At 35.5% G+C, this 20,899-nt stretch overlaps 1 protein-coding gene across 1 annotated transcript; it reads right to left on the bottom strand.

Moving 5' to 3' along the window:
* Positions 1 to 3,910: 3,910 nt before the first annotated feature.
* LOC145795065 (UPF0481 protein At3g47200-like) lies at positions 3,911 to 4,831 on the bottom strand. Its single transcript, XM_082877807.1, has one exon. It carries the CDS (start codon positions 4,829 to 4,831, stop codon positions 3,926 to 3,928), a length of 906 nt encoding a protein of 301 aa, XP_082733933.1. The 3' UTR covers positions 3,911 to 3,925.
* Positions 4,832 to 20,899: the final 16,068 nt, after the last annotated feature.

The following is a 20,899-nucleotide window of genomic DNA, read 5'->3' as shown; positions in this document are numbered from 1 at the left end:
AGATAGAGAAGACGACTTTTCTAAATTTTTGCTGATATTTCTTCACCATACTTTCCATCCTCACCTACCCAAGAGACGACGGGTGTCGGAGGGAAAGTCGGAGGGAGGGAAGAGAGGGTAGTCGAAGTTGAGAGAGGAGAGAGAGAACCAGAGGTTTCGCCATTTGTGAGAGAGACAGGTGGTTCGAATAGCATCAAGAGTGGGGAGAAGAAATGAGAGGATGAGGAGGAGGATGAGGTCCGGGAAGTCATTTAGGTTAGGAACGGTGGTGGAGTCACCGGTTGTCTCCGCCGTCGCCGTCTATCTCGAGAGAGGGGGTAAGAACAAAGAGAGACAAAATGGTCGCTAAAAGTGCATTTTCTTGTAGTGGAGAGCTCAGTAAATAGAGAAGCGATGAGGGAGAGAGTGAGTAATGTGAACACAATGGGGGAGAGAGACAAACAGATAGACAAACACATAGAGAGAAAGAGAGAGAAACAAAAGAGTGAGAGACAAACAAACAGACACAGAGAGAGAAAGAAAGAGAGAAAAGTGATAAGTGAGAGAGAGATAAAGAGAAAAAGAGATATAGAGAGACAGAGAGACAAAGAGAGAAAGAGATAGAGAGAGACATATAGAAAAATAGAGAAAAACAAGAGATGAGGGAGACATATAGAAAGAAAGCAAAAAGAGATGAACGAGAGAGAGAATAGAAAAATAGAGAGATAGAGAGAAGAGAGATGGGCGAGAGAAATAGAGAGAGAAAAAAGAGATGAGCGAGAGAGACAGAGAGAGAAAAGAGATGAGAGAGATAGAGAGAAGAGAGATGAGCGAGAGAGACATAGAGAGAAGACAAATGAGAGAGATAGAAAGAAGAAAGATGAACGAAAGACACACAGACAGACAGACAAACAGACAGATAGACAAACAGACAGAGAAAGAAGAGTGATGAGTGAAAGAGAGAAAGAGAATAGTGGTGGTAGTTAAATGGCATTTGCAGTAGTGGTAAATGTGGTAGAGAAGATGGGTGGTGAGAAAGAGAGATGAATGAGAGACGAATAAAGAAAAGAGATAGAGAGACAGAGAAAGAGACAGAATGATGAGCAAGAAAGAGACAAAGTGGTCGCTAAAAATGTATTTTCTTGTAGTGGATCGATAAATTGAAAGGGAGCTCAATAAATAAAGAAGACATATAATTCAAAACTCTTTTCAAAACTTAATTTAAATCAATTTTTTTAAATATTTTAAAAATATTTTAATTTTGTGAGAGACAGATAAAGAAGAGAGATAGAGAGAGAGAGAGACAGAGATAGAGTGATGAGCGAGAGAGAGAGATAGACAAAGTGGTTGCTAAAAGTGTATTTTCTTATAGTGGATCGATAAATCGAGAAGGAGCTCGATAAATAGAGAAGATGGGAGTAAGAGAGTGAACAAGGCGAACATAGTGAGGGAGAAATAGACAAATAGACAAGTAGACAGAGAGAGAGTGAGAGAAGAGTGATGAGTGAGAGAGAGACAGGAAGAAAGAGATAGACAGAAAAAGAGATAGAGAGAGAGATGGAGAGATAGAGAGAGAGAGAAACAAGAGATAAGCGAGAGATAGACAAAAAGAAAGAGAAATAGAGCGAAAAAAGATGAGCGAGAGAGAGACACAGAAAAAGAGAGAGACAGAAAGAGAAGAAAAATGAGCGAGAGAGATAGAGAGAGAGAGAGAAAAAAGAAATGAGAGAGATAGAGAGAAGAGAGATAGGCGAGAGACACAGAGAGAATGAGAGAGAGAAACAGGCAGACATAGAAAGAAGAGTGATAAGTGAAAGAGATAAAGAGAAGAGAGAGAGAGAGATAGAGACAGAGAGACTGGAAGATGAAAAAATGAATGAAAAGAGAAATGGTATATCAAAAGAGTAAGACGACATTATTTTTTTTAATTTTTTTTGCGACAGAAAAATACCGTTGAATTTATTCAAACCATTTTGTGACTGTATATATATGAAGCTATCTCAAAACCACAATCACTATGCTAGGTTAGAGTTTTCCAAAAACTCTTTTGAGAAAATTAAACTTTCTTGTTTTCCGTGTTATATTGTTTTTACTAAATTTTTTAAATATTTTAAGTATTTTTTAAAATTTTTAGACACACCTAACATAAATACACCTAAAAATTAAAAAAAATGTAAAAAAAATCTTTTAAAAATTCACTAAATACCAAAAATACAATAATTCAATACATTTTTTTGTATTTTTATGTATTTATTAATTTTTAAAAATATTTTTTCATAATTTTTTTATTTTGTAGATACATCTAAGTAAGGTACATCTAAAAAAAATATTTAAAATTTTAAAAATATTCACTAAAAAAAAAACACGAAAGTCACTTTTTGCGACGACAAAAAATGCCGTCTCAAAAAAGCAGAGTATTTGCGACGGCACCATTTACCGTCTCAAAAAAGCAGAGCATTTGCGACGGCACTATTTGTCGTCTCAAAAAATGAGAGTATTTGCGACGGTATTTAGTGCCGTCGCAAATGCTCTGCTTTTTTGAGACGGCAAATGATGCCGTCGCAAATACTCTGCTTTTTTGAGACGGCATTTTTTGCCGTCGCAAAAAGTGACTTTTTGAGACGGCAAGTGTGCCGTCGCAAATAGTTCCGTCTCATATACCCAGTTTTCTTGTAGTGCATCCAGTCATCCAGATGATCATTCGGCCGGGCGACCGATAACCACAAATTCGCACTATTCACACCTGAAACTCTCGAGGCCCTGTAGCATTAACCAAGAAATATATAATAAATGATCACTTTCTTTTACTGTTGAGCCTAGACAAACATCTAAATTGCCTATACCTTCAGCTACCACCGCAGCTTATGCATTGATTGCAATTTCCAAACCTTTCAACTAATTGATCACTATATATATATATATATATATTTTTTTTTAGTCTTATTTATAAGTCCTATTTCGGACACTTATGTTATGTTAGGTTCTGTGAAATTTCTTATAGAGTCTTAAGTCCTATTTAGATAAGAATGTATTCCACAATATCCTATTTGTGAAATGTAATGTGACACATGACGTTACGTTTATGTAGGTATCACGTTACGTTACGTTACGTTTATGTAGGTGTCATTTCACGTTACGTTTATGTAATATCCCATCTGATATGGTCACGTTACGTTATATTTATGTAAGTGTCACGTTACGTTTCGTAAACTTAATCTATGGTAACATTCAATTTTCTATATGAGAAATTGAATGTTACCATAGATCATATCTATGTGAATGTGAAAATGTGAAACTTACTAGGTGAAACCTATAGATCATATCTATGTAAATATGAATTTCAAAATACACGAACAAGTAACATTTTCGCTTTCAATTTAAAAAATAAAAAACCTAGTAAGTTTGGAAAACGGAACGTGACACGTTAATGTGACACGTTACATTACGTTTATGTAGGTGTCACGTTACGATGTCAGGACGTTTATGTAGTGTTTTATCTGATATGGTCACGTTACGTTAGGTTTATGTAGGTGTCACGTTACGTTTCGCAAACTTGATCTATGGTAACAATCAATTTCTTATATATGGTTTTACCATTATTTATGATATTAACAACTAATATTAAGGGTAAATGTGTCAACAAACTTCACATAGGACTTATGGGAACATAAGTTTTTTCGTAGTTCCATATGTAGCATAAGTTTCTCAAATTTGACTTATAAATAATTTTTCCTTTTTTTTTTTTTAATATTGAACAATAGAAACAGATATTATTGATAAGTGAAAAGAAACCATCACACGAGGCTCCCATTCTTCGTCAAAGAATCACGGAGCCAAAACAAGAGGAGTGAGTAACAAAACCAACCAACCTACCTCACTCACATAGTTCAGCTTCTTTTATTTAGTGGCACAACAAGAAATAAAACAAGACTTGAAGCAGAGATATCTAGTTAGATTTTCCAACGGGATGAATGGTAAATATGGTTTGTAACACAGTGAACAAAAGCAACACAACAGCAGCAACAAAAGATATGAATGCCCATGGAGTGTTGAAATAATCCCGTCTTAAGGTCGCCAACCATAAGTTCCGTTTCCTCTTGCAATGCCCATTCGCATCGTTATAAACTTTTTCGTAACCTTCATAAGATGTTGTGATATTGTTGCCGAGCTTGTTTAACATAGTCGCAACCACTTCATTTTCACCTAAAAGGCTACGAATAATTCCATCGTCCGTAAGTATTTTGACATCTTTTGAGGTGTTCACGAGGTAATCCATTAAGTTGTGATAAGCAGTGAAATGATGCCATGAAGTATCTGGATGGTATTGCTCATATGCAATTAAATTTCTGAAAACAGACTCTGTATCGTCTTCAACATTTAAAGTCGGGATTTCCAATGTCCCCTTTTCAAACCTTATGTTGAACAAAGTCTCTTTCTCAATCTCCTTGAATTTGATCCCGGCTTCTCGGAGCTCTGTTGCAGATTTAAGGGACTTTTCTTTTATTTCATCAGGATTGCTTGTGGAGGATACCTTTAAATGAAATTGGTAGCAACAACAATAATGCAACAGGCCTAGAAGATGGTTGATGGGCAAATGATCTGGTAAAAATTTACCTGGTTCTGGTGTTATCCAATCAAAATACATAAAGAACTTGCGAATGAAGTTGTCTAGCGAGTCTGTAGAATTTTCGGTGATGGTCATGTCGAACAACTTCTTGACGATAAAGAATGGAAGTTGATTTTCAAATAACAATAAATCACGTCTTAAGGAAACTTCAATATACCATTCCAGGTCTATCAGGTCTGTCATCGGGTTTGGCATCGGGTCGTTCTGGTCTTCCAGGTTTGTCATCTCTGATAAGAAAGAGGTCCAAGATGAGGTTCATTCAGTGTAATCCAAGATGAGGTTCATTCAGTGTAATGTAATCTGCTGTTAACTGTTTGAGTTAGTTTGTAACAACTTTAGTTAGTTACATAGTTACATGATGTGTGGTTAGTTAGAAGTGTGGTTAGGTTAATAGTTTGTTAGTTTGTTACCTGAACTGATATATAAACATGACTTGTAATCTCTTAGTTTAATTAAATAAAGATATCTTAGTTTACTTTACCTTTCATCATGGTATCAGAGCAGATTGAGAATAACTATGTTGAGGAGAGGGTGACCAAAAGAAATCCTGTAAAAGAGGAAGAGAAGAAACAGAAGAAACAGAAGTAGAAGAAGAAAAAGGAAACTCATGTTCATGAAAAGTAACATGTCTAGATAAATGAATATGACCAGGCTAAGGATCTAAACATCTATAGCCCTTAACACTAGGATGATAACCTAGAAAAACACAAGGAGTCGACTTAGGGGCCAACTTATGAGAAGCATAAGGTTTAAGCCAGGGGAAGCAAAGACAGCCAAATACTTTTAGTAGAGAGTAATCAGGAGAAGTATGATACAACAACTCAAAAGGAGAGCAATTATTAAGAGAAACACTAGGTAAACGATTGATCAAATAGGTGGCAGCAGCGATGGCATCAAACCAATAAAGAAGAGGCATAGAGGACTGATGAAGAAGAGAAATAGCAGTTTCAGTGAGATGTAAGTGCTTCCTCTCAGCCACTCCATTTTGAGAGGGAGTATGTGGACAGGAAAACTGATGGTGAACACCATGAGTGTGAAGATAATGTTGAAGAGGATGATTCTTGTATTCACCACCTCCATCACTACGAAGAATTTTGAGAGGAAAACCAAACTGTTTTTCCAAAAAAGCTTTGAATTCCATAAATTTGGCACACACTTCACTTTTATAAACAAGAGGATAAAGCCAAGTGAATCTGGTAAAATCATCAATGAATAACACATAGGATTTGTAAGGAGAAGCAGATTTATTAAAGGGACCCCATACATCACTGTGAATCAAAGCCAGTGGATTAGTTACAGTGGAATTAGACAATGTAAAAGGTAGCCTATGACATTTGGCTACAGAGCAATGTACACAAGAAAAGGTACTTTTATTGGAAACTACAGACAAAGGCAATTTGTGTTTAAGCAAATGAAACTTAAGAGTAGAAGGATGGCCTAATCTCTGATGCCAAATGTCAGTAGAAGCAGCATAAGTAACTGAACTACAGTCTACATCTGTCCCAGCTCAACCTACATCTACACAGCCACAGTCTACATCTGTCCAGGCGCAGTGCTCTTCCCAGCCAGCATCTTCATCTGTCCAACCACAGTCATCTTCACAACCCCAGTCTTCTGATCTGGCTCCTCCTGCCCAATTTGCACAGCCTATATCTGCCCAGCCTTCCTCTGCCTTGTCTCCTTCTGATCCTTCTCCTCCATCTATTCCTATTAATTCTATTTCTGTTGTTTTACCTCTTCCTCCTCCTGCTACTCTCAATTCTCATCATATGCAAACCCAATCCAAATCTCATTCTACTTGTTTCTCTTCTATTCTCACTTCTCCTACTGGCTCCTCTCCTTCTCCTGATATTGAGCCCCTCTCTTATCCATCTGCTCTTGACTCTCCAGTCTGGCTCCAAGCCATGTTTGATGAATATGCTGCTCTTCAACATCAAGGCACATGGTCTCTTGTTTCTCTACCCCCTTCTAAGCACGCTATAGGGTGTAAATGGGTCTTCAAAGTTAAAAAGAATTCTGATGGCTCAGTTGCTCGGCACAAAGCCCGACTTGTCGCTAAGGGTTTTCATCAGCAACATGGTATTGACTTTCATGATACCTTTAGCCCTGTGGCCAAGCAACCCACAATTCGCATTTTTATCTCTTTAGCTCTTCATCATCATTGGCCTCTAAAACAACTTGACATATCTAATGCCTTTTTACATGGCAAGTTGGATGAAGATGTATACATGGAACAGCCTCCTGGTTTTGTGGATCCTTCTCAGCCTACCCTTGTTTGCAAACTTCACAAGGCTCTTTATGGTTTGAAACAGGCTCCTCGAGCCTGGTATTCTACTTTCTCCTCCTTTCTTCTCTCTAAAGGTTTTCTTCAGAGTCGTTGTGATTCTTCTCTCTTCATTCATTCTACCTCTTCTTCCCTTACCTTTCTTCTTATATATGTCGATGACATTCTTCTTACTGGTTCTGATTCATCCTACCTTCATTCCTTATTAACTCAAATGCACAATGTTTTTTCCATGAAAGAATTGGGGGATATTTCCTATTTCTTAGGTATTTCTGTTCAGTCCACTGCTCAAGGCTTCTTTCTCTCCCAGCAGAAATATGCCTTGGAGCTTCTTCTTAAAGCTGGCATGACAACCTGCAAGCCTTGTGCTACTCCTTCATCAGCTAAACCTTCTCTTACTGCTGCTGATTCTCTCCCATTCTCCCAACCTTTTCTCTATCGCAGCCTTGTGGGTGCCCTTCAGTATCTTACTATCACTCGTCCTGAGCTCTCTTATGCTGTCAACCAAGCCTGCCAACATATGCATGCCCCTACTGTGGCCCATTTCTCTGCTGTGAAACGTATCTTACGATACATTAAAGGCTCCATTTCTCATGGTCTTCTCTTTGCTCCTAGTTCTTTTCATCTCACAGCCTACTCTGACTCTAATTGGGCTGGGGATGCCACTGACAGACATTCCACCTCTGGTTACTGTGTGTTCTTGGGTTCTAATCTCATCTCTTGGTCTTCCAAGAAACAGTCCACTGTGTCTCGCTCCTCCACCGAGGCTGAATATCGGTCCTTAGCACACACTGCTGCAGAACTCACTTGGTTGCAAATGCTTCTTGCTGATTTTCACATTCCTCAACCATCTCCACCTGTTCTTTGGTGTGACAACATGTCTGCCTTGTCCTTGGCTGCTAATCCGGTCTTTCACAGCCGCTCTAAACACATTGAAGTGGACTGTCATTTCATTCGTGAAAAGGTTGCTCGTCACCAATTCTGTCTCAAATATGTTCCTTCTTTGGATCAATTGGCTGACATCTTCACCAAATCTCTGTCCACTGCCAGATTTTCTTTTCTCACTTCCAAGCTTCGTGTTGGTCTTCCCCCTCTCAGCTTGCGGGGGCCTGATAAGAAAGAGGTCCAAGAGGTCCAAGATGAGGTTCATTCAGTGTAATCCAAGATGAGGTTCATTCAGTGTAATGTAATCTGCTGTTAACTGTTTGAGTTAGTTTGTAATAGCTTTAGTTGGTTACATAGTTACATGATGTGTGGTTAGTTAGAAGTGTGGTTAGGTTAATAGTTTGTTAGTTTGTTACCTGTACTGATATATAAACATGACTTGTAATCTCTTAGTTTAATTAAATAAAGATATCTTAGTTTACTTTACCTTTCATCAATCTCGTCGTTCTGGTCTTCCAGGTTTGTCGTCTCGTCGTTCGGGTCCTCCAGGTTTGCCATGTCGCGAAGGAACTCAAGGATGAAGCAACTGTCAAGAAGCATCATTTCTACAAACGCATTTGAATCAAGGCTATTAATGGGTTCTGCATAAAACTCGCGTGCTCTTTGTTCAGATTTTCTCATCTCCACGATGTATCTTTCCGCACTCGTTTCATTTCTTCTATGAAGAAGCCGTTTCAAGTAGCGTAATTTGTCCTATTCCATTGGTTGTAGATTATCCTTACCATGGTGATAAGGACCAATAGCAACTACTTCTGGTTCGTAAGCTTTTTTATTTTCGTTGCGCAGTCGATCATGTACTCTAAAGATGCAACGTTCAAATGGTACAGGAGTCAACTCGGCAAGCTTTCTATCAATATCGAGGATATGATCGGCATTTATCCCTGCCATGTTATGTCTGTCACACACAAATTTCCAAGACCATATGTCAAAACAATAATGTTAGGGATCATGAAAAATATATCATAAAATTCATCATGAAGATTTTTCATCTCTTGATTAGTGTGTGATTAGTGTGTGGTGTTTTATTGTATGGGTAATCTAAGGGAAAAGTTAGGGATCATGAAAAAAAAAACAAAAACAAAAACAAAAACAAAACAGAGACTAGTTGGGACCAATAATGTTGTCCAAAAATCAACATAAATGTGATTGCTCTATTTATAAAAATAAAAAAAAAAACAAAAAACAAAAAAATCGAAACAGAGATTAGTGGGGACCAATAATCCGTGATGAGAGTCGGGACCAATAATGTTGTCCAAAAATCAACATAAATGTGATTGCTCTATTTTCAACTAATAAAAAAGGATTTGTTATCCCCCCCTTCAAGTTTGTTGAAATTACTAAGCATTCCTCTGAAGGCTTTGAAATTACATGAACCTCCCTTATCGGACTTTTGACTTAACACTGTAAATGGAAATAGTTATTTTACTAAATTACCTTTTAGTTCAAGCTGTAAGAATTTATTCTTTATTAGGCTACCATAAATTATATTTTGATTGGTTTGTAAAAAACAAGTTCAAAGTGATATAGATAGATTAATTGATATGAGCTCAAAATTGGTACCGTAATTCATAAAATTTTGGGTTATGATCCATCTTAGTATATTTATTATTGGAAAAATAATCAATAAATCCTATTTTGCTTTAACAAGTTATGATTTGATGAGGGACATGGTGGAGATAGTGAGATACGCGGAAAAGAGAGAGAGAGAGAGAGAGAGAGAGAGAGAGAGAGAGAGAGAGAGAGAGAGAGAGAGAAGGCTAAAAATGGAAATTTATTTAAATTCCACTAATACTTTCCATGCACTTATTTTCCTTTTTAAAAAAAATAAGGGACATATTTATATACAAGTCTTAATTTATAAACTTATACTTCATTAAATCTTAATTAAGATTTTTTAGACTTTCAAGTTCTATTAAATTTTTTACATTTGAGTGTGGTCACATATGTGGTGGCCCTTTTCTAAAAGTGTTGTGTAAATATCATTATTTTTCTATTGTTTCTCTGAGACATTTAATTTTATAAATTGTTTCTCTCTCCTTATTTTAACTAAAATGTAGAGTTAATTTGTGGAACTGATATCTCAACATAGAAGTGTTATATGTAAGAATATCTATGTCATTAACAGGGAAAGCTTTTAAGCCGTCTTAACATTTTATAGGCACCCAACTAATGAATTTTATTTTTTTTTCAGATGATTTTGGACATACAAATGTGGATATATAATTTTGACAATTACGGGAGGGCATTGTTTTTATACCTCTATTTGTATATATAGTGGTTCGAACAAATTAATTTGGCTATTCATGTATTATGTATAGATTTAAATTATTGACGTTGGATTGGACTTGGAGTGTATGGAATTTGTATGGATTATGTATGGATTATTGACCCTAATATATTTTAGTGTTGATGGATTATATTGTTTATACAGGGTACAGGTTGTAATTTAAATTATTGGCGTTGGTTATTCATGTATTATGTATGGATTTAAATCATGGTTATTCATGTATTATGTTGAATGCTTTAATGGTTGATAATATATTTTAGTGTTGATGGATTATATTGTTTATACAGGGTACATGTAATATAAATGAATACAGGTTGTTTACAATTTTTTTTTTAAAAAAAAAAAAACAGAAAATTATTTGGCCACCAAATGTTTTGGTAGCCAAATAGGTAATCAAAAGTTTTGGCTACTAATAATTTAGTAGCAAAAACATAACCCAAAACGTTTTTACCACAAAATAATTAGTAGCTAAAAAAGTTGAGAATGAGAGAAATAAACAATTGGCTACTAAATTTTTTAGTCACGGAAAAAAGGGTATCATTTGGCGACTAAAACTTTTGGTGGCAAAAAGTAAATAAATGAATCTTAATAGGTTTTTGGCTACGAATAGTTTTAGTCGGCAAAAGTCACCACGCCTAAGGTAGAACTTTTAGTGACTAAATGGTTAGTAGCCAAAAGTTTAATAAAATGAAAAATAATATTTTTGGCGACTAAATTCTTTAGTCCCTAAATGTAGTAATGTTGTGACTAAAACTTATTCCCGACAAAAAGTTTTAGTCGCTGAAAATTTAATTTATTTTATTTGAATACTTTTGGCGACTAAATATTTAGTCGCCAAAATATACCCTTTCCCTACTACTCAGAGTTTGGTAGCCGAATGTTCACTTTTGGAGACTAACATTTTAGTCGCCAAAAGATAATCTTTGCCGACTAACCAGAGTTTAGTAGCCAAAACCTTCACTTTCAGCGACCAAAAATAGTTTAGTCGCCAATACTATCGCCGACAGGCTATAGGCGACGACTTTGGCGACGAAAAATATTAGTCGCTAATTTGTTTCGGCGACCAAAAATGGGGCTTTTGGCGACCAATATTTTGGTCGCCAAAAGTGACATTTCCTGTAGTGTAAGATACCCTTTTTGTATTTCCCTCAATTTCATCTCTTAATTTTCCTTCTATTATTTTATTTTATAATATTTATAATTTTTTTTAATTTGCAACAAATATAGTGATTATATAATTCTAAATAAATTATTTTTATTTATTTGGTTTTTATTTTTTAAAGTAAATTGAAATGCATTTTTATTTATTTATTTTGCTGTTATAACATTATGGCATCAATGGATATTTTTTTTTTTTGGCTATAATATTATAACATTAATAAATCGAAATCCAATTGTAAGTGAAATTGATCAATGGATTTCAAAAAATTGTTTTGATTTAAATGAGCTTTCAAATGAAAACATATTATTTATGTGATTTATAAATACATATTTATTTATAATAAAATAATAATATTTTTATTTTTTTATTTAAAAGTGTACTATTATTTTGTTTTATTTTATTTTATTTTTATTATTTTTAATTTTTATCGTACTAGGAGCTTCTACATATTTTATGTTACATGTTTTTTTTTTTTTTTTTTCTTAATACACGGTGGCTTTAATTATTTGAGCTGACACTATGTATTAATATTTGAATCTTATAAATAGGTCAATTTCATTACTCTAAAAATGAGGGTATTTCTGTCCATGTAAAAAGTGTCTAGTTTTTTAAAATCATTATATTTATTTGTATTTAGTATTTTATACTCTCTATACAAATGGAGGTAATTAATATCATTAATTACTTTCTTAAAATATGCTCTTAGAATACAGGTTAACAACACCCTAAAAATAAATCTAAAAATAATCTTTTATATAATTTTTTTATTTCCTGTACAATTATTATTATACATGACCCATGGGTTCTACTTATAATAAAAACAAAAGCAAAAACAAAAACAAAAACAAAACAGAGACTAGTCGGGACCAATAATGTTGTCCAAAAATCAACATAAATGTGATTGCTCTATTTATAAAAATAAAAATAAAAACAAAAAACAAAAAATCGAAACAGAGATTAGTGGGGACCAATAATCCGTGATGAGAGTCCGGACCAATAATGTTGTCCAAAAATCAACATAAATGTGATTGCTCTCTTTTCAACTAATAAAAAAGGATTTGTTATCCCCCCCTTCAAGTTTGTTGAAATTACTAAGCATTCCTCTGAAGGTTTTGAAATTACATGAACCTCCCTTATCGAACTTTGGACTTAACACTGTAAATGGAAATAGTTATTTTACTAAATTACCTTTTAGTTCAAGCTGTAAGAATTTATTCTTTATTAGGCTACCATAAATTATATTTTGATTGACTTGTAAAAAACAAGTTCAAAGTGATATAGATAGATTAATTGATATGAGCTCAAAATTGGGACCGTAATTCATAAAATTTTGGGTTATGATCCATCTTAGTATATTTATTATTGGAAAAATAATCAATAAATCCTATTTTGCTTTAACAAGTTATGATTTGATGAGGGACATGGCGGAGATAGTGAGATACGCGGAAGAGAGAGAGAGAGAGAGAGAGAGAGAGAGAGAGAAGGCTAAAAATGGAAATTTATTTAAATTCCACTAATACTTTCCATGCACTTATTTTCCTTTTTTAAAAAAATAAGGGATATATTTATATACAAGTCTTAATTTATAAACTTATACTTCATTAAATCTTAATTAAGATTTTTTAGACTTTCAAGTTGTATTAAATTTTTTACAGAGGCTAAGATACCCTTTTGTATTTCCCTCAATTTCATCTCTTAATTTTCCTTCTATTATTTTATTTTATAATATTTATAATTTTTTTTTTAATTTGCAACAAATATAGTGATTATATAATTCTAAATAAATTATTTTTATTTATTTGGTTTTTATTTTTTAAAGTAAATTGAAATGCATTTTTATTTATTTATTTTGCTGTTATAACATTATGGCATCAATGGATTTTTTTTTTTTTGGCTATAATATTATAACATTAATAAATCGAAATCCAATTGTAAGTGAAATTGATCAATGGATTTCAAAAAATTGTTTTGATTTAAATGACCTTTCAAATGAAAACATATTATTTATGTGATTTATAAATACATATTTATTTATAATAAAATAATAATATTTTTATTTTTTTATTTAAAAGGGTACTATTATTTTGTTTTATTTTATTTTATTTTTATTATTTTTAATTTTTATCGTACTAGGAGCTTCTACATATTTTATTTTACATGTTTTTTTTTTTATTTTTCTTAATACACGGTGGCTTTAATTATTTGAGCTGACACTATATATTAATATTTGAATCTTATAAATAGGTCAATTTCATTACTCTAAAAATGAGGGTATTTCTGTCCATGTAAAAAGTGTCTAGTTTTTTAAAATCATTATATTTATTTGTATTTAGTATTTTATACTCTCTATACAAATGGAGGTAATTAATATCATTAATTACTTTCTTAAAATATGCTCTTAGAATATAGGTTAACAACACCCTAAAAATAAATCTAAAAATAATCTTTTATATCATTTTTTTATTTCCTGTACAATTATCATTATACATGACCCATGGGTTCTACTTATAATAAAAACAAAAGCAAAAACAAAAACAAAAACAAAACAGAGACTAGTCGGGCCAATAATGTTGTCCAAAAATCAACATAAATGTGATTGCTCTATTTTCAATAATAAAAAAGGATTTATTATAGTGACCCCCTGCAGGTTTGTTGAAATTACAGAGAGTTCCACTGAAGGTTTTGAATTACATAGACCTCCCTTACTAGACTTTTTGACTTGACACTCCAAATGGAAATGATCATTTTACTAAGGCCAAGTTTGGGAACACCCCAAAAAGCTAAAAAGTCAAAAAGTTACTCAAAAAGTTAAAAAGTTATCACTATTCACCAAAAGTCAACAATTACGGCTGCACAACTCTCAATTCTAATTTTCTCCTACAAATCAATTTTTACAATTTTTTATTACACATTTTTCCATAAAAAGTCAAAAAGTTAACCCAAACATTCATATTTTCAACCTCAACTTTTTAGTCTAAAAAGACAAAAAGTGCACTTATTTAGTCTTCCCAAACTTGGCCTAAATCACCTTTTAGTTCAAGCTGTAAGAATTTATTTTTTAATAGACTACCATAGATTTTGTTTGGTTTGTGAAAAATATATTGAAAGTGATTTAGACAGATTAATTAATATGAGCTCAAAATTGGTATTGTGATTCATAAAACTTTGGGTCATGGTTCATCTTAGTGTATTTATTATTGAAAAAAATAATCAATAAGTCCTATTTTGCTCTTAAAATTATTAATGAGTCCTATCAAGTTTTAATATGAATAACTAAGTCCTATTTGTTATAGCGATCCCGGTTTCTCCCCGTCATTTATTGTATTCCGGACTCGGGTTCTGTGGTTGTATGTCGTTGTCTACACTTTTCTTCTCCACTCTTTGAATTTGAGTTTTGGAATGTCTTGGGCGTGTTTAGAACAGGTTGGTTGCTATTTGGTCTAGAACTTTGTTGCCCAAAATTTTGGTATTCCGCTCGAGCGGGTCTTTTTGCGCTCGAGCGGGGTTTGCATTCATTCAATACTTTGTGCATCTGTAAAAAAAATACTGCAGAAGTGTTTTTCACGCTTGAGCGAAGTTTCCTACGCTCGAGCGGGTCTAAGCTAGAGCGACCCTTCTGGCACTCGAGCGACTATCTGAAGTCTATAAAATACTGGACGAGTGTATTCTACGCTCGAGCGGGTCTCATTACGCTCGAGCAGGTAATGCCTTGCTGATGTTGTCTTGGAGCTTGAACGGCTTTTATTGCGCTCGAGCGGGTCTAATTTTTTGTGTCTGACGCTCGAGCGTCAAACTCTTCGCTCGAGAGGACTGCGCGTATATCAGATCATGAAAATGACTTTTTAAATCACTTTTTCTGTCCTTTCTCTCTCTAAAACTTTTCAAAAACCTAAATCCACACCTTCTCTTTCTAAAATACTCCATCTCTCTACTTTTTGGCCTAGATCAAGTGTTCTCTACACAATTGTGTCTGCATTAAAGAGTTGGAGCATCTCAAGATCTACCTTTTGAACCGAATAGAGTGGGGTTTCGTCATCCTTGGAGTTATCTCTTGTTTGGCTCGTCTTCTCTTCTTGAGGTAAGGATAATCTACTCATTTCTATGAGCTTTAACATAAATATTGGTTATTTCGTATAAATGGTTGGCTTGGATGAAGTTAGGGTTTGGGTGTTGATTTGAGAAAAAGGCATGTTTAAACTTAAACTCCTTATGTGTAAGAGGGATCTTGAAAATGAGGTTAATGGTGTATAGTTGTTGAAATTGTGAGATTTAGACCATGGGTCAATGTTTTTGGAACTTGGGGGGGGGGGGAAATGCCCTAGTTTGGAATTAAATGACTATTTTGTATAAATAGTGAATTCATTGTGTAATTAGTGAAATTGGCTTGAAAATTATGGAATTGAAGGAACATGTGATAAGATGGTGTAGTTAGATTTGGTTAGTCATGCACCTATGGAAAATTTGCAGATTGTCTGTTTGATAGATTTGTTTATCTGTTAGAAATATTTGTTTTGGGCTATCGGTGGAGGGTAGCTATGATTGTTGTAGAAACTGCATAAGGACTAGGTAAATTGGAATTAATCATGTGAACTATGTCATTGAATATGACGGATTGATAAAACTGTGGAATATATGAATTGTGGTAGTCATTGCATATGGCATGCTTTCAAATACATTGTATATGTAACATTGTTTGGGAGGAGATAGGGGATGGACTCCATTTATAATTAAGTTGGCCGGAGTGTCCAGGGTGAAAGTCCCAAAACCTTGCATATATGGGTGCCGATTCCCTCAGATGAAAATTCCGTAAAATGGAAAATCATGAAATCTTGTGTATATATGGGTGCCAGTTCCCTCAGATGAAAACTTCGTAAAATGGCAAAACTTGAGTTTATATGCATATATTGGTGCCGGTTCCCTCGGATGTAGTTCCGTAAAATGGCAAGAAAATAGAAATGTATGATTGGTGTTATGATTGAAGTGTTGATAATATGAGTTGTAGTCTCATTTGAATTGTTTGAATAAAAAAATGAACCATGTCAATGAATTGATTCGGATAAATAAATGGAAGTGGATTGAAATATGGATGTCAATGTTGATTGGTTACGAAAAGGGTATAAGTTGGTTTACAAGCATTGAACATTTATCGAATGTTGATGTTTTAGTTAATTCTTATATACTGTTTAGCATATCTCTACTGGGCTTTGGCTCACCCTACTTGGGGCATCATTTTTTTTCAGGTACAAGTGATATGCAGCCTCCAAGATCTTAGTTTGGGAGGTTTATGAGTCGAAGACTCCATTTTGTTATTTATATTTGGTGTTAAATGTAAATCTAAGCCGAGGGCTTTATATGTAAAAAGTTAGAACTCTTCTTTTGTTGTAACCAAGTGTTAACTTGGAAAGCTGTAAGCCCTTTTGGGCACTTATTTTGTTGTCTAAAAGTTAGAGTTACATGCTATAGTTTCAAGATTAATGTTTATGAAAATGTAATGCATGTAATGTCTTTTGAATAGGAAACTCTGATGAATGAAGAGATGGTATTTCTCATATGTTTATAACAATTTGTGAATGGTTGTCTTGTATTTTTTTGAGGGCGTTACAACTTTGTATCAAAGCGTACCGGGTTTGAATGATTTGGGTACGTGGGAAGTGGTTAGTACCACAATGGGTTTGTCTCGCTTGTTAGAGACTTATGCATGATATTAAGTGTTTATGTGATAACATGCTTATGTGACTATATGGGTATGGGGTTTAATTTCTAGGATGTTGATCGAGTCCATGGGTTTCTGGGAGTCCTGTTGGAAAGGTACTTGATTACTGCCGTTTCTAACTAGAACCCTAGCAATGCCACGGGACGGTCATATTCTGGAAATGAAATTTGTATGTGTTTATGTGATTACGTGCTCATGTGGAATGAGTTAGTGTTGTCTATTGTACTAGAACTTGAGTGAATTGGCCTCGGTACATTTATTACTATGCTAATCTTTGGGCTACACTTATTAGGATGCCTAGGCAAGGAAGTAACAATTTCCCTCCTTCCATATGGGAAGAGTTGCGAAAACAGTTTGTGGAGCTACGCCAAGGTATTATACCTTTGGTACAGTTTGAAGCGTGGTTTGCTAACCTGTCAAGATTTGCTCTGGAGTTGGTGGAGACTAAGGAACTTCGTTGTTCGGAGTTTGAGAGTAGGTTGTGTGATGACATCCGAGAAAGGATTGCTGGATCTTGGCATAGAAGTTATAGTGTACTTGTTGAAGCTGCGGCTCATGTAGAGGCAACGGTATTAGTCATGGATCAGAGTAGAGGGGAGGCCATCTTGGCAACCCCAGTGACTCGGGGTGTTAGTAGACCTTTTAAGAGGCAGAAGAGCTTTAACGCACAACAGTTTCAGAGAGCTCAGTCTAGCTCTACCTTTCCAGTGCCGAGTTTGGGTTTGGGGAAGGGTAAGCAGAGGAATTTCACTTGTTTCAAATGTGGTCAGCTGGGCCACAAGTCTCCGGCTTGCCCACAGAGGAAAGGGGCAAAGTTGGTAGTTCAACTAGTAGTTGTACTGTTGGGATCATCCAGTCAGCCAAGATCGAGAGTGATCAGGTGCTCAATGGAGAAGCAATCATTGGGATCCTCGCCAGTTCAGACCTTGAACCAATCACGTATTCGGGAACCACTTACTTGCTGGGGGTGTAATCAGTCGGGTCATCTTAAACGTTTATGTACCCAGTCGAGGGCTTCTTTGGGAGTGTTGCAACCTAGTTGGGTTCAACCTTATTCATCTAGGAAGGGGCATTACCGTTATGAGAAACAAGCAGGCCAGATTTCGTGGGCCTCGGGAGAGTCGAGTTCTCAGACCCCTAGTGGGGAATTATGCAGTTGTTCCAGGTGTGACCAATGGGGACACATCAGTAGTTCTTGTCCTTAGCTTGTAAGCTCGCAGGATATCTTAGGTTTGAGAATAACCAATTTTAGATCCAGCGAGGGACGGTAACGATGGTAGTAGCGATGAGATGGTTTTGTTTTGGACTATGCTATTTTGTAACCAGTAATTTAATGTTTTGTAATCATTGGGTTCTGTTGTGTAACCAATGTGTTTTGGGGGATGTTGAAACATCAAAATTGCTTGTTTATATGTATACACCTTTGCTTGCTTGTTTATTTCCATCGACTGGGTAAATTGGAGTATGTAATGACTCTCAAGTTTTATTAATATGACAAGTTGTTGTGGGATCGAAATTTTTTTGTGTTGATGCATGTATATACTTGTGACTTGATGTGGAAATATGGTGGCCGGCGAGCCGTATTTTGAGATTTAAAAGAGTTATTGAGGAGTGCGTGTTTTGGTCGAAACAACCATGGGGTGAGAACAGTTATACTTGCCGAGTGTGCAGAATTTCATGAGCGCTACTTATTTGACTTTATGTGCGTGTTAGAGATTTTGGTCTATTGTCGTGGGAACTCCTCGAGAGGTCGTGAAGTGTGTGATTGGCACTAGGTTTTATATATACAACGCGTTGTCCTCAATGGTGAATTGCGTATAGTTTCGCAGATTTGTACCCTAAAGGCAGGTTATGGTAACGGATCTCTGTATTATTTGGTTGGTTGTTTCTTGTAGAGAGATGTTAGCCCTTTATCGTAGTAGTGATTGTTGACGTCGATGGGTAGTGTGCTCTGAGTAGCTGGTATTATATTTTGAACAATGGTATAGCGAGCGTTTCCTTAGTTCTAGGATTCCCTATTGTATTTGGTGGGTGTGAGGAGTGTGTATCTCAATTCTAGTTAAGTTAAGAGATGTTATGGGAAGGATCGATCGGGTGTATAGCCCATAGTTAGTGTGTGACCCATGTGTAGGGTTACAGTGGTTTGGTGTTTTGAGTTGGGGTTTGGAATATCAGTGAGTGTGTTGGAAACTTCATTTGTCCTTCTATAGAGTTGGGATGGTAAGACTTTGAAAAGCTTGTAGGTCTCATGTGTGTGCCTAGGGCTCGGTTTAAGGTAATTGTTCTATAAGTATCAACCGATGGTGGGTGGACTAAGAGACTTAGTGTTCTGGTTGTACTAGTGTATTAAGTGATGAGTAGTATGTAGATTAAAGAGTTGACCTTATTGGTTACTGAGGGATGAATGTATAATTTGGTTTGGGAGATTACGTGGTAACGATAGGTGTTATGGCGTGGTAAGTCTTGCTAGTTAACTTGGTGCGAGGGAACAAGTATGTGAATTTCATTATTGTGAATTCGGTCGAGGTTGTGAGTACCTTCTCGGAATAAGGGATTCAGTGTGGGTGTAGGATATTAGGCATTAAGTGAGGAGGTTTGGCTAGTATGGTGTGTGGTGGTGTGGTTCGTATGTTGTTATTAAATGATGTGTAGGAGGGGATCGGGCATAGGGCAATCCCAGGAGAGTGCCTTTGTAAGGCAATAGTGTGGTTAATGATGGAATTGAGTAGTTTAATGTTTGATGATGTTGGGTCACTTTGATGTGGGTGTCTGTCGTCCAGTTTGGATAGTAAAACTCCGAGTGAGGTCATAAGATTGTGTAGAGTGAGTGATGCACTCTGTCTGAGTTATTTCAACTTGTTCAGTCCTTGTGCGCGTAGTGTAAGGCATGGGTGTGTGCGTTGACTGAGATGGTATATTATGTTTTACTTGAAAAGTTTCGTTAGGACTTAAATGTGAAGCGAAAATGTGCATGCCACTTAAGCATACGTGTGAGGGGTGAATGAAAAATCAGAGCACCATGAATTAACTTTGAAGAATTTAGAGTGATTCATTGGACCAGAGAGGTCGTGTATGGAACTCCATTTAAGAGTTGGTGAGGTTGGGCAAGATGTTGGTATTAGTCCAAAGCTGGGTAAGGTTAAGTGGTGTGTTGGTATTTGAAGACTGGAACGGGTGAATAATGCTGGATAGTTGATTAGTCAATACTTGGGTTGGTTGACATTGTAGGTTGTGTAATTAAACGGTGTCTTGGTGTGGAATGTAAATCCCACCTGGACAGCTGGAAGGTTGTTTCGAGTGGTAGTGACCGGTTTGGGATTCCTGTTGAGAACTTTGGTCTTATAAGCGCTTTGTACCATTATGTGATTAATGGGTGTGCAATTTCTTTCTTTGTGTTACTACGTTGCTAGCATTTCTAAGATTTTCGGGGGCTCTCATCATGAAAATGTCGTTTGGGGTATTGTAGCACCACCGTGAGTGTGTTGGGTTTTATAGGATGACTGTGTTGTGATTCACTGAAGGAATGATGATGAATAATTTTGAGGAAGACAAAAAATAAAATAAAATAAAATAAATTTGGATGCTCTTCATAAACTAAAACGGTTTTGGGTCAAAATGTGAAATTGTAATTTTTATTTTCGGAAAATAATCTAAAAATCTTTGAGCATTGCTGTGACCAGTCGTTAATGTGGTGTTTAAATTGTGACGGTGTAAGTCTGAACACCCTTTTGGGAAAAATTGTGTATTTTGGAACAAATGGGGTAAATAAAGCAACTTCTTTAACCTGGACGGAAGATCTTATGAGAAGTCAGATTTTGATCTAGCTTGAGTTGTTGGTTACATGTGATGTGTCTTTTGGCAAGGACTTGAAATTGTCAGGCATTAATGTGCATAAATGCTAT

Source organism: Camellia sinensis, chromosome 7 (assembly GCF_055761805.1).
Source record: "Camellia sinensis isolate YWXY chromosome 7, ASM5576180v1, whole genome shotgun sequence".
NCBI classification, from domain to species: Eukaryota; Viridiplantae; Streptophyta; class Magnoliopsida; order Ericales; family Theaceae; genus Camellia; species Camellia sinensis.
Note: the sequence above shows the minus strand (reverse complement) of the source record. Positions and strands in the feature narration are given on the sequence as shown.